Genomic DNA, 16651 nt, shown 5'->3' with positions numbered 1-16651 from the left:
CTGAAGAATTGGCACAATACCAAGGTTACTTTATATTCTGTATAGACAGAAAGCTGACAGAACAGACTAAAATACATTTCCACACTTTTGATGTAGTAGTAACTATGAAATAATATGGAAATGTCAATCTTGAGGCGTGAAGAACAGAAAAATCCATTCAGCCATCTTCCTGTAGGGTGATTAAGCCAGATACTGAATCCTCACCAGTTTTTACAACATTGATTCGTAGCTAAACTCCACCTCTGACCTCCCTGAGGCCCAAGGCAATCACGGGAAATCTCCCTACAGAGATCGATAAGTTAATGACTGGAATTATAATCCTAACCTCCAGGAAATAAAGACCAGACAGTTGTATATCTGTATCTTTGTGGACAGTATATTGTATATTTCTGTTATTATTGTATGTATGTATGAATGCATGCGTGTCACTGTTGTATGTTGTCTTTTCTGAATGTTTTGATGGCACCTTAAAAGGAGTAGCTTTACTCTTCTCGTTGTGCTTGTATAATGGCAATAAATGCTTCTATTCTATTATCTTCTATTCTGTATGTCTGTGTACTTAGGATCAGCTCTGGATGACGGTCAGTGGCACTCTGTGGAGCTGACCTCCAGACGAGGACATCTCTCCGTCTCTGTGGACGGGTGGGAAGGAGACACGGCCAACGCCAGCCCCCCGTTTCCTGTTTCCACTGACGGTCAACTCTTCTTTGGTGGTAAGAGAGGGACAAACACATGAACACATGCACAATCGTCAGAGGTTCTTATCATCTGAAATAATTGCAGAGGACTTTTAAACTTCAGAGAAGAGTGAAGAACAAGTTTACGCTGAAATGCATTTATTTCCCCTTGTAATGTGGATATGTTTATTATATTTTCTGTTCATTAAACCTTTGTTTAGAGTGATACAATTAACCATTTAGTTAGAATTAGCTTAGTTTAGATTTAAGGGAATTGTTTTAGGTGTTTTTAAGCGTGCCAATGCTACTGTGTATAATACATAAACCTTATCGTCCAATTCTACAGTAGATGTATGAGTGAAATATATTTTAACATATCTTCTGTTTAGTGTTCCAATTCTCAAGCTTTGTATAATATACATTTTCTAAATAATCATAATGTGTTGATTTAGACTGGGGTTATTGCACATTTCATTGCATCTTTAGATTTTACAAGACATTTGTCCGTCGTTTTTTGTCATACCTTACCTGTATTTTTAAACTGCATTGAATTGAATGGAATTGTACGTTTTCTGACGTTGTTCCCTCTTCTGGGTCAGGTTGTCCTTCTGAGGGGAGCAGCGATCAGTGTGTGAACCCCTTCAAGGCTTTCCAGGGCTGCATGCGTCTCCTGACTGTCGACAACCAGCCTGTGGACCTAAAAAAGGTGCAGCAAAGGCTGATGGGAAACTACAGTCACCTGCAGATCGACATGTGCGGCATCATCGACAGGTCAGACCATCAGTTTGTTCAGGAAAAGTTGACATAAAAGCAAACGTTGCAGTAAATTGGTTCTTACATTTATTTATCCATCTTAGGCACTTTGTATAATATGTAATACCAAATAGTTTGTGTCAAAAAGCCTTTTCAGTTCCTAATCTCCCCCTGAAGGCTCTGTGACTGGTTTCCTGTGAAATTGGGTTGCTCATGGATTATTAGACAGCAGAGGACTGGAAACAGAGAGATTATGGCGGCAGTGTCCCAGTCTCAATGTTTTCTCGCTAAGAAAACAATTCAGTTTCTGTTCTGTCTATAAAGCTTCAGACGGAGTGAGACGCAGCTTTCTGTCTTTGAGCTGAAATGTGGTTTCACTTTATGAGTTATTTGTGAGAAGCAACACACTCAAACACACTCAAACACACACACACACTCAAACACACACACACACACACACACACACACACACACACACACACACACACACACACACACACTCAAACACACTCAAACACACACACACACACACACACACACACGCAAACACACACACACACACACACACTCAAACACACACACACACACACACACACACACACACACACACACACACACACACACACAACACACACACACACACACACACACACACACACACACACACACACACACACACACACACACACACTGTCAGTACTAAACCAGAGTCACCCTGTAGTTCCCAGCAGCCTCTCTGTCAGTCGACTACAGTGACCAGCGGGAGAATCTACAAGAAGACGACATGCAGGGACGAGTTGCTGGAAATACTCACAGATAATAAATCTGAGCCGCAGTGAAACAACGGACTCATACGTGTTATCAGCTCCGACAAACAGGCTTTTTCTCTTACCTTCAAAATAAGACTAGCTTTTTAAGCTTTGAGCACTAGAGCCTCATTAAAATGTCTCATTTTAGTTGTCAGGTCCGTGTCGTTTACGCTGGGGATGCTGGAGACATGTCCGCCTCACTTTTGGATATTGCCAATTTTGTACACCCCACTTTTTATAAGCATAATTTGTTAAAAGAACACACACACACACGCACACACACACACACACACACACACACACACACACACACACACACACACACACACACACTCACACTCACACTCACACTCACACTCACACTCACACTCACACTCACACACACACACACTCAAACACACCAACATTGGGAGATGGTTGGCTCTATGTCTCAGTGTGGGATTGAGTTGGGGACAAATTGTTTCGACGTTATTGTCAGTAAAAGAGATTATTGGCAGGTTTAAAAAACAGCTTTCTTTCTGCTACTGCTGTTCAGATATTGTTGCCAGATGATCATCATCATGATACACTTCTTGCTTATGCTGATTGTTGTTGATTGTCAGGACTCCATTGCACATGGAGGCCAACTTTTACTTTGGGTAAACCAATTTTAAAGTTATATAACTTACTTTTAGCACTATTTTGAGGGAGTTTTCTGAACTCAAGTCAGAAACACCAAATGTCTGAATGATTTATATTAAATTAGATTAACTCGCAGGATTGGTCTGTTTCATAGTTTTTGTATTTTGTAAGTTTATTTGAAATAACTAGGTTAGCTACATTAGCTAGCTTACAGCAGTTCTGCAATAATAGGGATGGAATCATAAGATAAGATAAGATAAGATAAGATAAGATAGAACTTTATTGATCCCAATTTGGGAAATGTTTGTGTTGCAGCAATATAAAAAGACATGGCATTGTACAATACAAATTAAAAGACAAGAAATAAACAAGAAAGTAGAAAATATACATGTTGAATTTACAAATGAACAATAACAAGATATTTATATATTGCTTTAGCAAGGTATAATATATACATAAGTATGTGACGGATGGAATATTAAATATTAAACTGAATATATAAATGTAAAATGTACAGTGTGATTTTATTCCAAGAGAAACTATGGAGCAGAGACTTCTCTGCCAGCCAGAGGTGATTTGTTATAGAGATTTGATCACATTGTTAAAATAAGCCGGTAAAACTTATATATTCTGTACATTTCCAGCTACAGTGACAGTTGGCCAACTTTATAGCTTTGTAGCTACTTTATGTGCTTTGGCTTAGTGCGTCACTTTTCAGTGTTCCCGTTTCTGTTGTCTTGTTGGAGAAGATGTTTCATCGTTTGCATGTGTTTTGGCTCGTTTGTCATTTTATATGTGAATCAATTATTTTTTTTGAAACTGTATCTCATTTCCTTGAGGGAAAATGTTTCATGCTGTTGTAGCATGTTTGAACCTGTTAGCCACCGTCAAAGACTCAGTTATAGTTCAAGTACCTCAAAATGACAATATACTTGAGCATAACATACGGCCACTGGTTAGAACTATTTATACAGACATAAATCATGAGAATGTAAACTCTGGTGAACCAAGACACATTATTGTTCAATATAAAAATCTATTTTATTGACAGAATCAATATTATTGACATGTTTTTCAGCCTCTCGTCTTAATTGCAAAAAAATTGTGAGTGTGAGCAATAGCACATTGTTCACATTGTTCTCAGAAACATGACATTAGACCTTTTTATAAATCACTCCAGCTCACTGGTATACGGCATACAAATTATCCTCTGAGCAGCTCTATTTGCAATAAATGTCGTCTTGAAAAATGGATTAACATTTCTCCAGCCCCTCACCTGAAACCTGCATTCTTTTCTGAAAGCACTCACCGTACGCACACTGAATTTACCTTGAGACTTTGGAAAAATACACTTATTCTGCAAGAAGTGCGTGTATGTATGTTTGCAGATAAGGAGACAACAATGGCATATATTTAATTTAGTGGAGTAAATACATAATCACGCACCTCCATGTCTACTTTCAGTTAAAAAGAAATTGCTGCAAAAAAAACAACCTTTATCTGACAACTCAGTCCGCTGAGTCAGGCTTTTTCTAACAGTGAATTTCCCACTGATTTAAAGATTAAAAATACAAGCTGCTCTCTCTCTCTCTCTCTCTCTCTCTCTCTCTCTCTCTCTCTCTCTCTCTCTCTCTCTCTTTCAGTCTCGCTGCATTCACATTTTGCTGACCTAATTTCTCCTTAAAAATATGTTTACAGTGGCCGCTGAGCTCCATTCATGCCAACCTTCATCCCCTTTGTTGACGTCGCTGCTTCCTCCTTCGATCCGTCTCTCAACCTTAATTCCTCTTCCTGGATTTCTCTCTCTCTCCACAGTGTCTCCATCATTTTGTTCTATTTCCTCTTTCTGTCTCTTATGTCATAACCCTTTGTTATTCCTTTGGTTTCCTTTCTTTGCTTTCCGCCCACAGCTCAGTCCTGACTCTGAGAAAGTTAACAGCAGCAGCTCAAGCATGTTCCACTTTCTGTATTTTAGATGCCACAGTTCATGATAAATGTTATGTGAAGTTGGAGGACAGACACTTATTTACAATCCAATAAATCGCTGCAGTTCCCACAACCAGCTAGATCTAATTATGCACACTTGACTAGTACATACTTTTGCACCAAAGTATATTTTCACAGCGCGGTAGGGCAGCTGGTTTAGTCATAGATGTATAACAAGAACTGGACAGCTTTAAATGTGGGGCCTCGTCTATGAAAGTTGCTCAGTAGCGCATAAAAGCCAAAATTCCCTTACTTTAGGTACAAAAATACCATGATCATCCAGAAGTCCATTGAGCGTTCGAACTTGCGTACGAGGGTACACAGAAATTGTTGTACCCTCGTTTTGCCACTCGAAAGAGACAGTACAAAGAAAAGATGGAATCTGACTTCAAAGGCTGTAACACTAGGAATATGTGGGCGGGACTAAGGACAATGACTGACTACAAAGGAGCAGCGGGGGGTGCTGCGGGAGTGTCTGCGTGCGCATCTCTCCCAGATGAGCTGAACAGTTTTTTTGCACGCTTTGAGAGCAGCCAGGCTGTGGAGGTACAGAGGGACCAGGAGCTACACTGCCCTTTTGTTTTAAATAGGGCAGATGTGTGTAAATCCTTTAAAAGGGTTAACCCACACAAGGCTCCTGGACCTGATGGCATCCCTGGCCGTGTTCTCAGGGTGTGTGCAGTTCAGCTGGCAGAGGTGTTCACAGACATCTTCAACAGATCCCTGCTGCAGTCTGTAGTCCCCACATGTCTTAAACACTCCACCATCGTTCCTGTCCCCAAAAAGACAATCATCACCTGCCCCAACGACTACCGCCCAGTAGCACTCACCTCCATCATAATGAAGTGCTTTGAGCGGTTAGTCAAATTATTCATCACCTCCTCCCTCCCTGACTCTCTGGACCCCCTGCAGTTTGCCTACAGAGCAAACAGGTCCACTGACGACGCCATAGCCCTCACCCTCCACACTGCCCTCTCACACCTGGACCCGAAGAACAGGAACACATATGTGAGAATGCTGTTCATTGACTACAGTTCAGCATTCAATACCATTGTGCCCTCCAAGCTGGCCATCAAGCTCAGAGACCTCAGGCTCAACAGCGCCCTCTGTGACTGGATCCTGAACTTCCTGACGGGCAGACCCCAGGCAGTGCGGGTGGGAAACATCACATCCTCCACCCTGATTCTAAACACCGGTGCCCCTCAAGGCTGCGTGCTCAGCCCTCTCCTCTACTCCCTGTTCACTCACGACTGCGTGGCCACACACAGCTCCAACACCATCGTGAAGTTTGCTGATGACACGACCGTCATCGGCCAGATCACAGACGATGACGAGACGGCGTACAGAGAGGAGGTCGAAAACCTGACATCTTGGTGCCAGGATAACAACCTCCATCTCAACATCAGCAAAACTAAGGAGCTGATTGTGGATTACAGGAAGCAGCAGGGAGAGGGACACGCCCCCATCGCCATCAATGGGACTACGGTGGAGAGAGTCAGCAGCTTCAGGTTCCTTGGGTTCCACATCACTGAGGACCTGACATGGTCTCTTCACACCACCACCATCACCAAGAAAGCTCGACAGCGGCTCTTCTTCCTCCGCAGGTTGAGGAGGTTCAAAATGGATTCCAGGATACTCTGCAACTTCTACAGGTGCACGATAGAGAGTATCCTGACTGGCAGCATGACGGCCTGGTACGGCAGCTGCACCGACCTCGATCGTAAGGCTTTACAGAGGGTGGTGAAAACTGCACAGCACATCACCAGGACGGAGCTGCCATCCATGGAGGACCTTTACTCCCAGCGGCTCAGGAAGAAATCTCTACGGATTATCAAAGACCCCCATCACCCCAGCCACAAACTGTTCTTTCTGTTGCCGTCTGGCAGACGTTACCGCAGCATCCTGGCAAGGACAAGAAGATTCGGAGACAGTTTCTTCCCGCGGGCAGTGAGACTGTTAAAAAATTGAACTGTTGAAACAACATCAAACATTCATCTGCTACTCAGTAGTATGTATCTAATACCTAATATATATATATCATTCCAATAACTTGTATATAGACTCTATTGCACTATTCCACATCATAACTTTATTTCATTTTATAACTATTATTATTTTTGTATTGCTCATGCTCTTATTGTTATTATGTTATTATGTTGCATTGTTGGAGAAGCCTGTGACATAAGATTTTCAACTACATAATTACTCTGTAACTATGTCAGATTGACAATAAAGAACCTTGAACATTTGCTTCAACGTCAGGCACACTACCTGGGGCATCAGGACCGATGCTAAGGTGCTGTTTGAGGGTTTTTATAACTACCTGTTGGAGGGTTTATAACTTCCACTCCCACCTCTCTACTTGTTGGTTTGAAAAAGCACTAAAAGTAGTAGACACAAACTATGGAACTCTCTCCCCCTTCACATCCGACAGTCTGACACAATCACCACATTCAAGTCCCTCCTCAAAACCCACCTGTTCAGATCAGCCTACTCACTGTCGTGCTTCCTATCATCCGTTTCCCCTGAATAACCTGTCCCTATCATTTGTGTCCACTTTAATTGTCTTCTCCATGATGGTTTGTTTGTGTTTTTATCATGTTCTGTTGCTTTTACCTCTTAGAATATTTAACAAATTGTACGGTGTCCTTTGTTTTCATGAAAGGCGCCTTAAATAAAATGTATTATTATTATTATTAGACCCTCAACCCATCGCGCAAACAGAGTAAAGTGGGTCAGTGGATGCTGGTATCTGACCTTAACGTGTGTCTCCGTGTGTCTCTCAGGTGTTCTCTGAGTCACTGTGAGCATGGAGGCAGCTGCAGTCAGTCCTGGAGCTCCTTCCACTGTAACTGCTCCGACACGGGGTACAGCGGAGCCACCTGTCACAGCTGTAAGAGCAACGCTCTGTTCACTGTTGTTTAAAGGTCACACACACAGCATGGAGTGTGTGTGTGTGTGTGTGTGTGTGTGTGTGTGTGTGTGTGTGTGTGTGTGTGTGTGTGTGTGTGTGTGTGTGTGTGTGTGTGTGTGTGTGTGTGTGTGTTGTGTGTGTGTGTGTGTGTGTGTGTGTGTGTGTGTGTGTGTGTGTGTGTGTCCACATGTTTCCTGTAGTGAGACAAAATGCTGCTTTTAAGAAAAGTCCCTGCAGACGTTGTTGCAGAAGGTCAGGCTGTGAGGGTGGAGAGGATTTAGAATAGGAAAAAAGCAGGAAGCTAAATATATAATAAAAACGGTTTTAAAAATGAAGGGACTAATTAAAAATAACATTTTATTTCCCTCTGCTGTAAAAGAGATTTTTTAAAATTATATAAGATTCAATATGTGTGTAGTGACATCTACTTAAGATAATAATTATTGAGTGCAGTGCAATGCCTGTTTTGGGAGGAAAGCTTTGACTGTTTTCGAGAAATACTTCCGAAAAACAGTTTTCCAACAAAAGACAGCTAACATAATTGACTGTGATCTTTATGATGTTGAAGATAATGCCGTGTGTCTCTCCTCAGCGATATACGAGCAGTCCTGTGAGGCGTACAAACACAGAGGAAACACGTCTGGGTTTTATTACATTGATGTTGACGGCAGCGGGCCCATCAGACCACAGCTGATATACTGCAACATGACAGGTATACAGTACACACACACACACACACACACACACACACACACACACACACACACACACACACACACACACTCTCTCTCTCTTTGTACAGTCTCTTTCATTCCCCATTATATTTGTCCGTATTTCTTGCCTAGTATTGTCATATCTAATCATAAAATGTGTTTATATAGCATCTTTCAAACTGTAAAAAGTTGCTTTCTTGTAAAAGCAGAACACATGAAGTGTAATAAACACACACAGATAATAAAATGAACTAAATACCAGCAAACTAAACTGTACTATAAAACTATAAAATGCAAAAGGATGGGATGAAATACATACAAGACAGGTTTTGCAGCCATGACCTCTAAAGGCATTTAAATGTCCCACATAAACGGAAATAAAACATTAAATAAATGCATATTTTTTAAATGTCCTTTCTTCTGTGTCTCCCTCCTCCAGAGGACCAGACGTGGACGGTGATCCAACACAACAACACAGATCTGACGAGGGTCCGACCGTCGCCGGGGAAAAATCAGCACTCAGCTCACTTTGAATACACGGCTGAAGAGGAGCAGCTGACTGCCATCATCAGCCAATCAGAGCACTGCGAACAGGAAGTGATCTACCTCTGCAGGAAGTCCCGCCTCCTCAACACACCAGGTACAAATGTGGAGTATCCTGTGAAACATCATAGAGTTTAATATAAAGTTTCAGTACCAAAAAGAAAGCTGAATTAGGATTTGTAAATGAATATGACTCCTAAGATGTTAGTGTGTTTGCTCATGACGGACTTAAATTAATTAAAACAATCATTTCATAATAACAATTACTTTATTTTAATAGCACTTCTCAAGCTTTACAAGTTTAAAGTTTAACAGCCATGCTAGCCCCCTGTACGATATACTAAATTAGGAATATGAACACACATATAATAATGATAATGATAAAGATACATTTTATTTATCAAGTGCTTTTAGGAAGGTACTCAAGACTTTACATGTGCAGGTTAAAATACATACAAATCATATAAAGAACAACACATTTAAACATATACTGTACCAAGCAGCACTGATGAGGCCAGCAGTAAAGGGCTGCATAGTTCATTGTCCAGAAAAAAGGAAGAAATGTAAAAACGTGTGTGTTTTGTGTTGCAGACGGCCCTCTGCTCAGCTGGTGGGTGGGGGGTCCGGGTGGAGGACAGGTGCAGACGTATTGGGGCGGAGCTCCAGCAGGAAGTCAGCAGTGTGCCTGTGGTCTGCAGCAGAACTGTGTGGACCCCAAACACTACTGCAACTGTGACGCTGGACGCACTCACTGGTACTTTACGCTTACTGATAGCAACACGAATTACAAATTAAGGGAAGCATTAAAGGTCACCTGTTATGCAAAATCCACTTCTTCTCGTCTCTTCTACATCAACATGTGTCCCCTCTGTGTAAAGAGATTCTGAACGTTTCAGGAACAAAGATTCTCTCTCTTTTTGTCCTGATCCATTTATATAAAAACCTGTCTGAAAATGAGCTGATCAGATTTTGGCCACTTTATGATGTCATAACGATGTTTTGGCTTGGTAACCATTAGCCAATCACCAACCAAGGTAGCCCCCCCCCCCCCCCACCTTATCACCTGAATCTCCTCCTTGAGCACTATTGTGTTCTTTTTAACCAAATCTCTCTCATGCGGCTTTCACACCAGCGCTTTTCCCTTTCTAGCTCCTAGCGAGAGCTTTTCTGGTTCAGCTCCGGTTTCCCTTTTCAGCTCCCGCTCTGTTCACACTGCCCAGAGCTGCCGCTGCTGCGTCATGACGTCACCGTTTACGTCGCTGATTTTCTCCCACAACAACAACGGGCCGGGGACTGTGTCGGGTCGATGATCGTGTTGCTTCATACGAAGCCAGATTAAATTAAATAACGACTTCTCCAACCTTATACTTTTCTCCAGAGTGCCGTGGTTCATTGTTTATTAATGTGTCTCAGCTGCATTTACCGACTGCTGCAGTGCTGCTGCTCTTCCACGGGAGTTTATTCTCCCGTTAGCTCCGGGTTAGCTCACACGGCTCTAAAGTATTCACTGTCTGACTGTCACACAAGCAGCTGATACATATCCCCAGTTCCCCTTTAGTGAATGTGTGTCAGTCTGAATTGACGCTGTTTGGCATCACAACGCTGTTATGAAAGTTTCTCTGGTATAACATGGGTGATGTTAGCATAGCAACCGAAGCTAAACTGACTACTTGCTAAGCCGTTTTCTACAGGCACATTTTACCGGTGTATTTTTCATTATGATTCTACTTCTGATAGTCGGACATGACAACCTGTACAGCCCATGTATCTCCACAATGATCAATAACAGCGAACGGATGGTCAAAGTAAGGTTTCCTGCACGCCTCGACGTAAGAGACGTAAGAGACGTAAGAGACGTAAGCGACGCCGCGTCATAGCTCCGAAGCTCTTGCCTCTGGACCGACAATATTTTGGAGCTGGAAGTGAACCGCATTCCGGAGCTATGACGCGCCGCCGCTGCGGTGTGAACAGGAAAAAGCGCCGGTGTGAAAGGGGCATCAGAGGGGCGTGGGGAGGGGCTCCTTATTTTCATCTAAAGTAACAGACAGAGAATCAGCACTTTGGAAACAGGGCTGAAACAGAGGGGATTATGGGATGCTGCAATGATCTGTTTGGTGTTTGGAGCCAAACACTTCAGAGACATGTTTTGTATATATCTGAGAACTATTATATATTGATGAAAAACAGAATAACAGGGGACCTTTAAAGCCAGTAAGAAAAATAAGGAAAAATCTGGGATAATTTTCTCCAATGTTTCATCTGCGAAAACATGTTTGAAAAGTTCATTAGGGGATTTTCTTGATTTGTTTTGTTTTGTGCTCAAAGGCAGCAACACAGTAATGTTACGTAACTTGCTCACACACACAATAACTTTGTGTTAGGGCTTGTAGAAGTTAATAACTCACCTGGAAGGAACATACATTATTTTAGTTTTAATAGCATGGACTTTTTTATCTCCTCCTGGCAACAACAACCATTTCCCCCCTCTTTCACAGACGGAACATATTTGTAATGAATGAAGATTATCCGGGCAAAGCCTTTTTCTTTCACTTACCTTTCAAGTTCATGGCTACAAAATCTAATTGACCGTAAGGCATGTTTACCATACTCAGAAAACACTTAAAATATAAGTTATCCTATAATAAGATCATGATTCAAGGTTCTTTATTTTGTCATACGAACGTAGCTACAGTGTATAGTTATGCCGATGAAAATCTTAGGTCACAAGCTTCTCCAACTTATTCTTATTTCTTCACCCTCAAGTCTTTGGTTTCCTCTTTAAATCCAGCTTCTTCCTCTTCTTCCTCCCCTCTCGTCTCCTCCCCACCTCTCAGGGCGAATGACTCGGGGCTGCTGACCCATAAGGAGACCCTCCCGGTCCGCTCTCTGGTTCTTGGAGACGTCCACAGACCGGGCTCAGAGAGCGCCTTCAGGGTCGGGCCCCTGCGCTGCCACGGGGACAGTAAGTCAATATTTTTGTTCTTTTGCAACCAAAAGACCTGGACCAGGGGCGTCCAAACTTTTTTCACCGAGGGCCACATACAGAAAAATATACGAAGGGCTGGGCCGCTCACTAGAGGTATACTGCCTCATAAGTTCAGTTATAAATTAGCAAAATCAATCAAATGTAGGTAGATGATGCTTGTGAGTGATGGCAGCTCATCCCTTAAAACAGAAGCCTCACATTGATTATAATAAGGAGAAATATGAAGGGTATATTTCAAGCTTGTTATGTAAATAAGTCATTGGGCTTTTTTCTTATCAACTAAAATATGTTAGAAAATGTTTCCAACTTGAATTGACTGAATTTATTTGAAAAGTGGTCTTACTAACACATGAATACTATATTTAAAGGGGACCTATCATGCAAAATGCACTTTTGTACGTCTTTTATACATGAATATGTGTCCCCGGTGTTCCAGGGAACTCACCAAGTGTCAGAAAACACAACCCTCTCTATTTTCCTCCATACCCAAATCTCTAAAAAAGGGGCTGCAACGGATCTGATAAAAACTGATCCAGATTTGAACACTGTCCTGACGTCAGGACGGTGGCGCTACGGCTATTGGGCCAACTCCACCAATCAGGAGGAGACAGCCACGGCCATTGCCGTTCGAAAGCGCTGGAGACGCTGTAGTACATATGCCAGGCCTGTAAGTGGCGCTGTAGTCTGCCACAAAAGCAGCGAAGAAGACTTGGTTACCATGGTTACCCTTCTGTTTATTCTCCGCTGTGGCTTTTTTTCTCCCTCCCCGAGGCAAGCGTTTGCTCCCGCTGCTTTAATTCAATGCAATCCCTCCCCGTCGAGGCAAGCACTGTAATTCTCTCCGGTTAGTCCACCAGCAGATGACAAACACCCACCTCTCCGCCTCTTCCAAGGAACGAGGGGACCGTGCGGCAGAGTTTCAGTTTCAGTTTCTTTCGCCGGTCAAGATGTCCGTTAAAGTTTAAATCTTCCGGACAAAATTAGAAAAGTGCCGGTCAAAGGTCTTCTTTGTTATTTATTGAGCTTTAAAACAAATGAATAACGACTCTATATAATAAAACACGGAGATCTCTTTTTCTCCCCCTCTTCTGTCAGCCCAGCAGCTGATCAGAGCACGGCTACCCTCTCCTGCAGGGGGGCGTGGTCAGCAAAATCAGACCCGTAGACAGCAAACAGCACATTGAGCGAAATGAGGCATGGCTAAAATGCATGATCTGTTTGGTATTTTGAAAACAGAAACGTATAAATATACCTTATATAGGTATGGCCCTACAATATATCATTTAAATATAGCATGATAGGTTTCCTTTAAGTATTACAATATAAGACAAGCACAAGTTTCATTTGTGGGCCATATTCCATTATGCTTTTTGAATTTGCTGAGGGCTTCAAAATGGTCCGCGGGCCGTAGTTTGGACACCCCTGACCTGGATGATGCTTATAGCTTTCCATTTATCCCCAGAAAATGTCTGGAATGCTGCGTTTTTCGACAAGGAGACGTCGTACCTCCACTTTCCCACATTCCACGCAGAGCTGAGTGCAGACGTCTCCTTCCTGTTTAAAACCACCTCATCCTCCGGAGTCTTCCTGGAAAACTTGGGCATCAAAGACTTCATCCGGATCGAACTCAGCTGTAAGTAAAACCCGTCCAGTTAGAAGTCTAATCCGGACCGCGCTCAGATGTGAGCAGGAGGGATCGACCCGGGTGTTAAAGTTTCACCTGGATTGAACTCGGCTCGAGGTGACCGTCTCAGAACTCCTCAACCCTAAAAATAAAACAAGTTTCAGCCAAGAGCGCCTCTGGGAAATCACTGCAGTGCCATTGTTCTAGTCCACTGCAACACATTTCCTTTATGCCCACCATGGTTTATAGTTATATTATCACTGTAGTGCATTACTGTTGAAATCATCTGGCTGTAATATTATATGGTAGATCACATAGTGTGTTATGTGCTTTATGACAACAGCCCTTAATATACTCTTTCAAAGAAAATACTCATCTGTAGACAGGTCACTCTTTATGATACCTATATGACACCTATACACAAATATATATATATATATTAATATTTCCACATAAGAAACTAGCTTATGCAGGAAATCGGATTTAAGGCTGCAGCCGGCCATCAGATGTCTCTCTTGAAAGTTGGCATGTTTGTTAGTAATGTGTGAAGCTGCAGAATTTGGACTGACAAAGAAATGACACCCTTTGCCTTGAGACTAAAGCCTTTACTTATTCTTTTCAAATATCTGATTCTTTCAAATGATTTATTTTAGTGTTGGTTTCAGTTTTGCCAAATTATGATGAAACACAGCGAGGCATTTCATAAGTCACAAGGCTTTCACAACAAGACATTAACTATTTTCCGGCTTATGCCAATTCAAATCCCACTTTTTTGCATCGCATATGGAGAGAAATAAGTCTCAATTCCCACAAATAATAACAGAAAGTGAGAAATGTACGTCATTTTCCAATCCACGAATAAACACCACATGAATATATGCTGTGAAAGGGCTTTGGCTTTGTTAAATATGTGCAGGAATACTTATATATATCCATATTCCAATTACTTGTATATAGACTATTCTGCACTATTTCTATTATATTATATTTTATTTTATTTACTCGCACTATTTCATCTGTTTTATTGTGTTGCACTGTGGGAGGAGCCTGTGACCTAAGAATGTAATTGTCATAACTCCACTGTAGCTATGCACACATGACAATAAAAGCCTTGAATCTTGAATTTACTTTCTTGCCTCTTTTCCTCAGCTTCCTCTGAGGTGGTGTTCTCCTTCGACGTGGGGAACGGTCCTCTGGAGGTTCGTGTGCAGGCCGACTCTCCGCTGAATGATAACCGGTGGCACCGCATCCGCGCCGAGCGAAACGTTAAAGAGGCGTCGCTGCGCCTCGACGAGCTGCCGGCTGCCACTCAGGAGGCGCCGGCTGACGGGCACATCCACCTGCAGCTCAACAGCCAGCTATTTATAGGTGAGTGTGTGTGTGTGTATGGAGTGTGTGTGTGTGGCTGCTGAACACATGCTCACTAGCAAGTACTAAGATTTATCTACAGGAGATATTGAACATTAAATAGAGGGATTATGTGAGACAGAGGGAAGAGCATGAAGGGATGACAGATTGTAAGGGATGTAGGAAAGGATGAATGGATGAGGGGTGTAGGGGGGAAGTGATAAAGGGATGATGAAAGGGATGAAGGAAGAAAGGAATGTAGGGATGTAGAGAGATAGGGATGAAGGGATGTAGGGAGGAAGGGATGTGGTGATGTACAGATGGAAGAAGGGATGTAGGAAGTGTGAGATGAAGGAGGGGGGATGAATGAAGGGGAGTAACGGCCCATCCACACAGCGGCGTGCATTGAAGCTTGCTCAATTTTTTTGAATATGAGGAAATGACCTGCAGTGTGTCTCTCCCAGCATACACGCGGTTTCATTGGCTAGCGCTTGTACTGGCAGATTTGCATAAACGGGATTTGATTGGCTGACGCTTCCACCGAAGCTTCAGAAGCTTTTGCAGCGAGCCATGCCAGCAAAGCTCCGCTTCGCTTCCCACAATGCAGTTCGGCGAAAAGTGACGTCACCCCATTCAAAGTGAATGGGGAAGCTTTCAACGCACGCCGCTGTGTGGACGGGCCGTAAGGCGATGGGGATGAACAGATGAAGGGATGTGTAGGAGCCATGAAACGTATATAGCAATGCGTTTGTTTTTGATATAGGGTGTTTGTTTGATCTCTGTTGATTGGTTGGCTTGGGTCGCATGGATATGGGCGGCACTCATTATAATCCTGTTCACCTGCGTGAGGTGTGTGTGTGGAAGAGAGGGTGACACAGGGCCGTTGTACTTTTTGTTGACCGCACGTTTTAATGATTGCTTTGATTAATATAACGATGTACATGTCCAAGGAGAATAAGTTGATCATCCCAGTTTTCATGAAAATGTAGCTAACTTAATTTAAATGCAATTCAAAACTGCTTTAACCTGTTACGCACCGCCCCCCCGGTACCGGGCGGATAAACGCGTCATTTGCAGGAAACAACGTCTAAGGAATCTTAATATTTAATAAACTATGAATGTTTTATATCCATGTAAAAAAAAAAAACTTTTAGAAGTTAACCTCCCCTTCATTTCAGTCTTCAATGAAAACCATATTTCTCTCTCTGCCTTCCTTTCAATTTCTCTCCTTGACTCTGTACCTTTTCTTTCACCCACACACACAAAGATTACTCTGTACTGGTATTGCTTTTTTTATTGACCCCAAGGGAAGCTGGCAGCCTCCTGAAGTAAACAGATAGTGATGGAAACTTTAAGCCTTCAGCAATACTCCTCACTAAAGCTCCTATCTTAGTTCACTCTGTCCAGGGAGCAGCTGTCTGCTTATTGATCCACATTGAAACGGACAGATTTAAAAAAGATCAATCAATCCCAAACCTCAGCAAATGAACGAAACACAGGCCAAGGTTATGAAACTGATACCTTTATAAACACCTAATAGACTGAGATAAAGTCCTCAGGATGATGTCTTGTTTGTAGTGGTCAGTTTCCTCCCAGTAACCTTGGTGCAGAGTTTATATCGAGTCCATTAGTGGAGGAACTTTCCTGACAGCTCCTGATGAAACTCCGAGCCCTGATA

At 42.5% G+C, this 16651-nt stretch overlaps 1 protein-coding gene across 1 annotated transcript in view; it reads left to right on the top strand.

Annotated features, from left to right (window-relative positions):
- Nucleotides 1-16651, top strand: part of LOC117487213 (contactin-associated protein-like 4) — a 70389-nt gene that overhangs the window by 42825 nt on the left and 10913 nt on the right. The window contains exons 10-18 of the mRNA XM_034135884.1: nt 564-713; nt 1277-1448; nt 7633-7739; nt 8353-8472; nt 8913-9113; nt 9608-9770; nt 11851-11978; nt 13465-13635; nt 14776-14994. Of these exons, the coding sequence (XP_033991775.1) occupies nt 564-713; nt 1277-1448; nt 7633-7739; nt 8353-8472; nt 8913-9113; nt 9608-9770; nt 11851-11978; nt 13465-13635; nt 14776-14994 (1431 nt within the window). The remainder of the gene's footprint in view (nt 1-563; nt 714-1276; nt 1449-7632; nt 7740-8352; nt 8473-8912; nt 9114-9607; nt 9771-11850; nt 11979-13464; nt 13636-14775; nt 14995-16651) is intronic.

This window comes from Trematomus bernacchii, unplaced genomic scaffold (genome assembly GCF_902827165.1).
Source record: "Trematomus bernacchii unplaced genomic scaffold, fTreBer1.1, whole genome shotgun sequence".
NCBI classification, from domain to species: Eukaryota; Metazoa; Chordata; class Actinopteri; order Perciformes; family Nototheniidae; genus Trematomus; species Trematomus bernacchii.
This window is presented reverse-complemented; position numbering and strand designations above follow the sequence as displayed.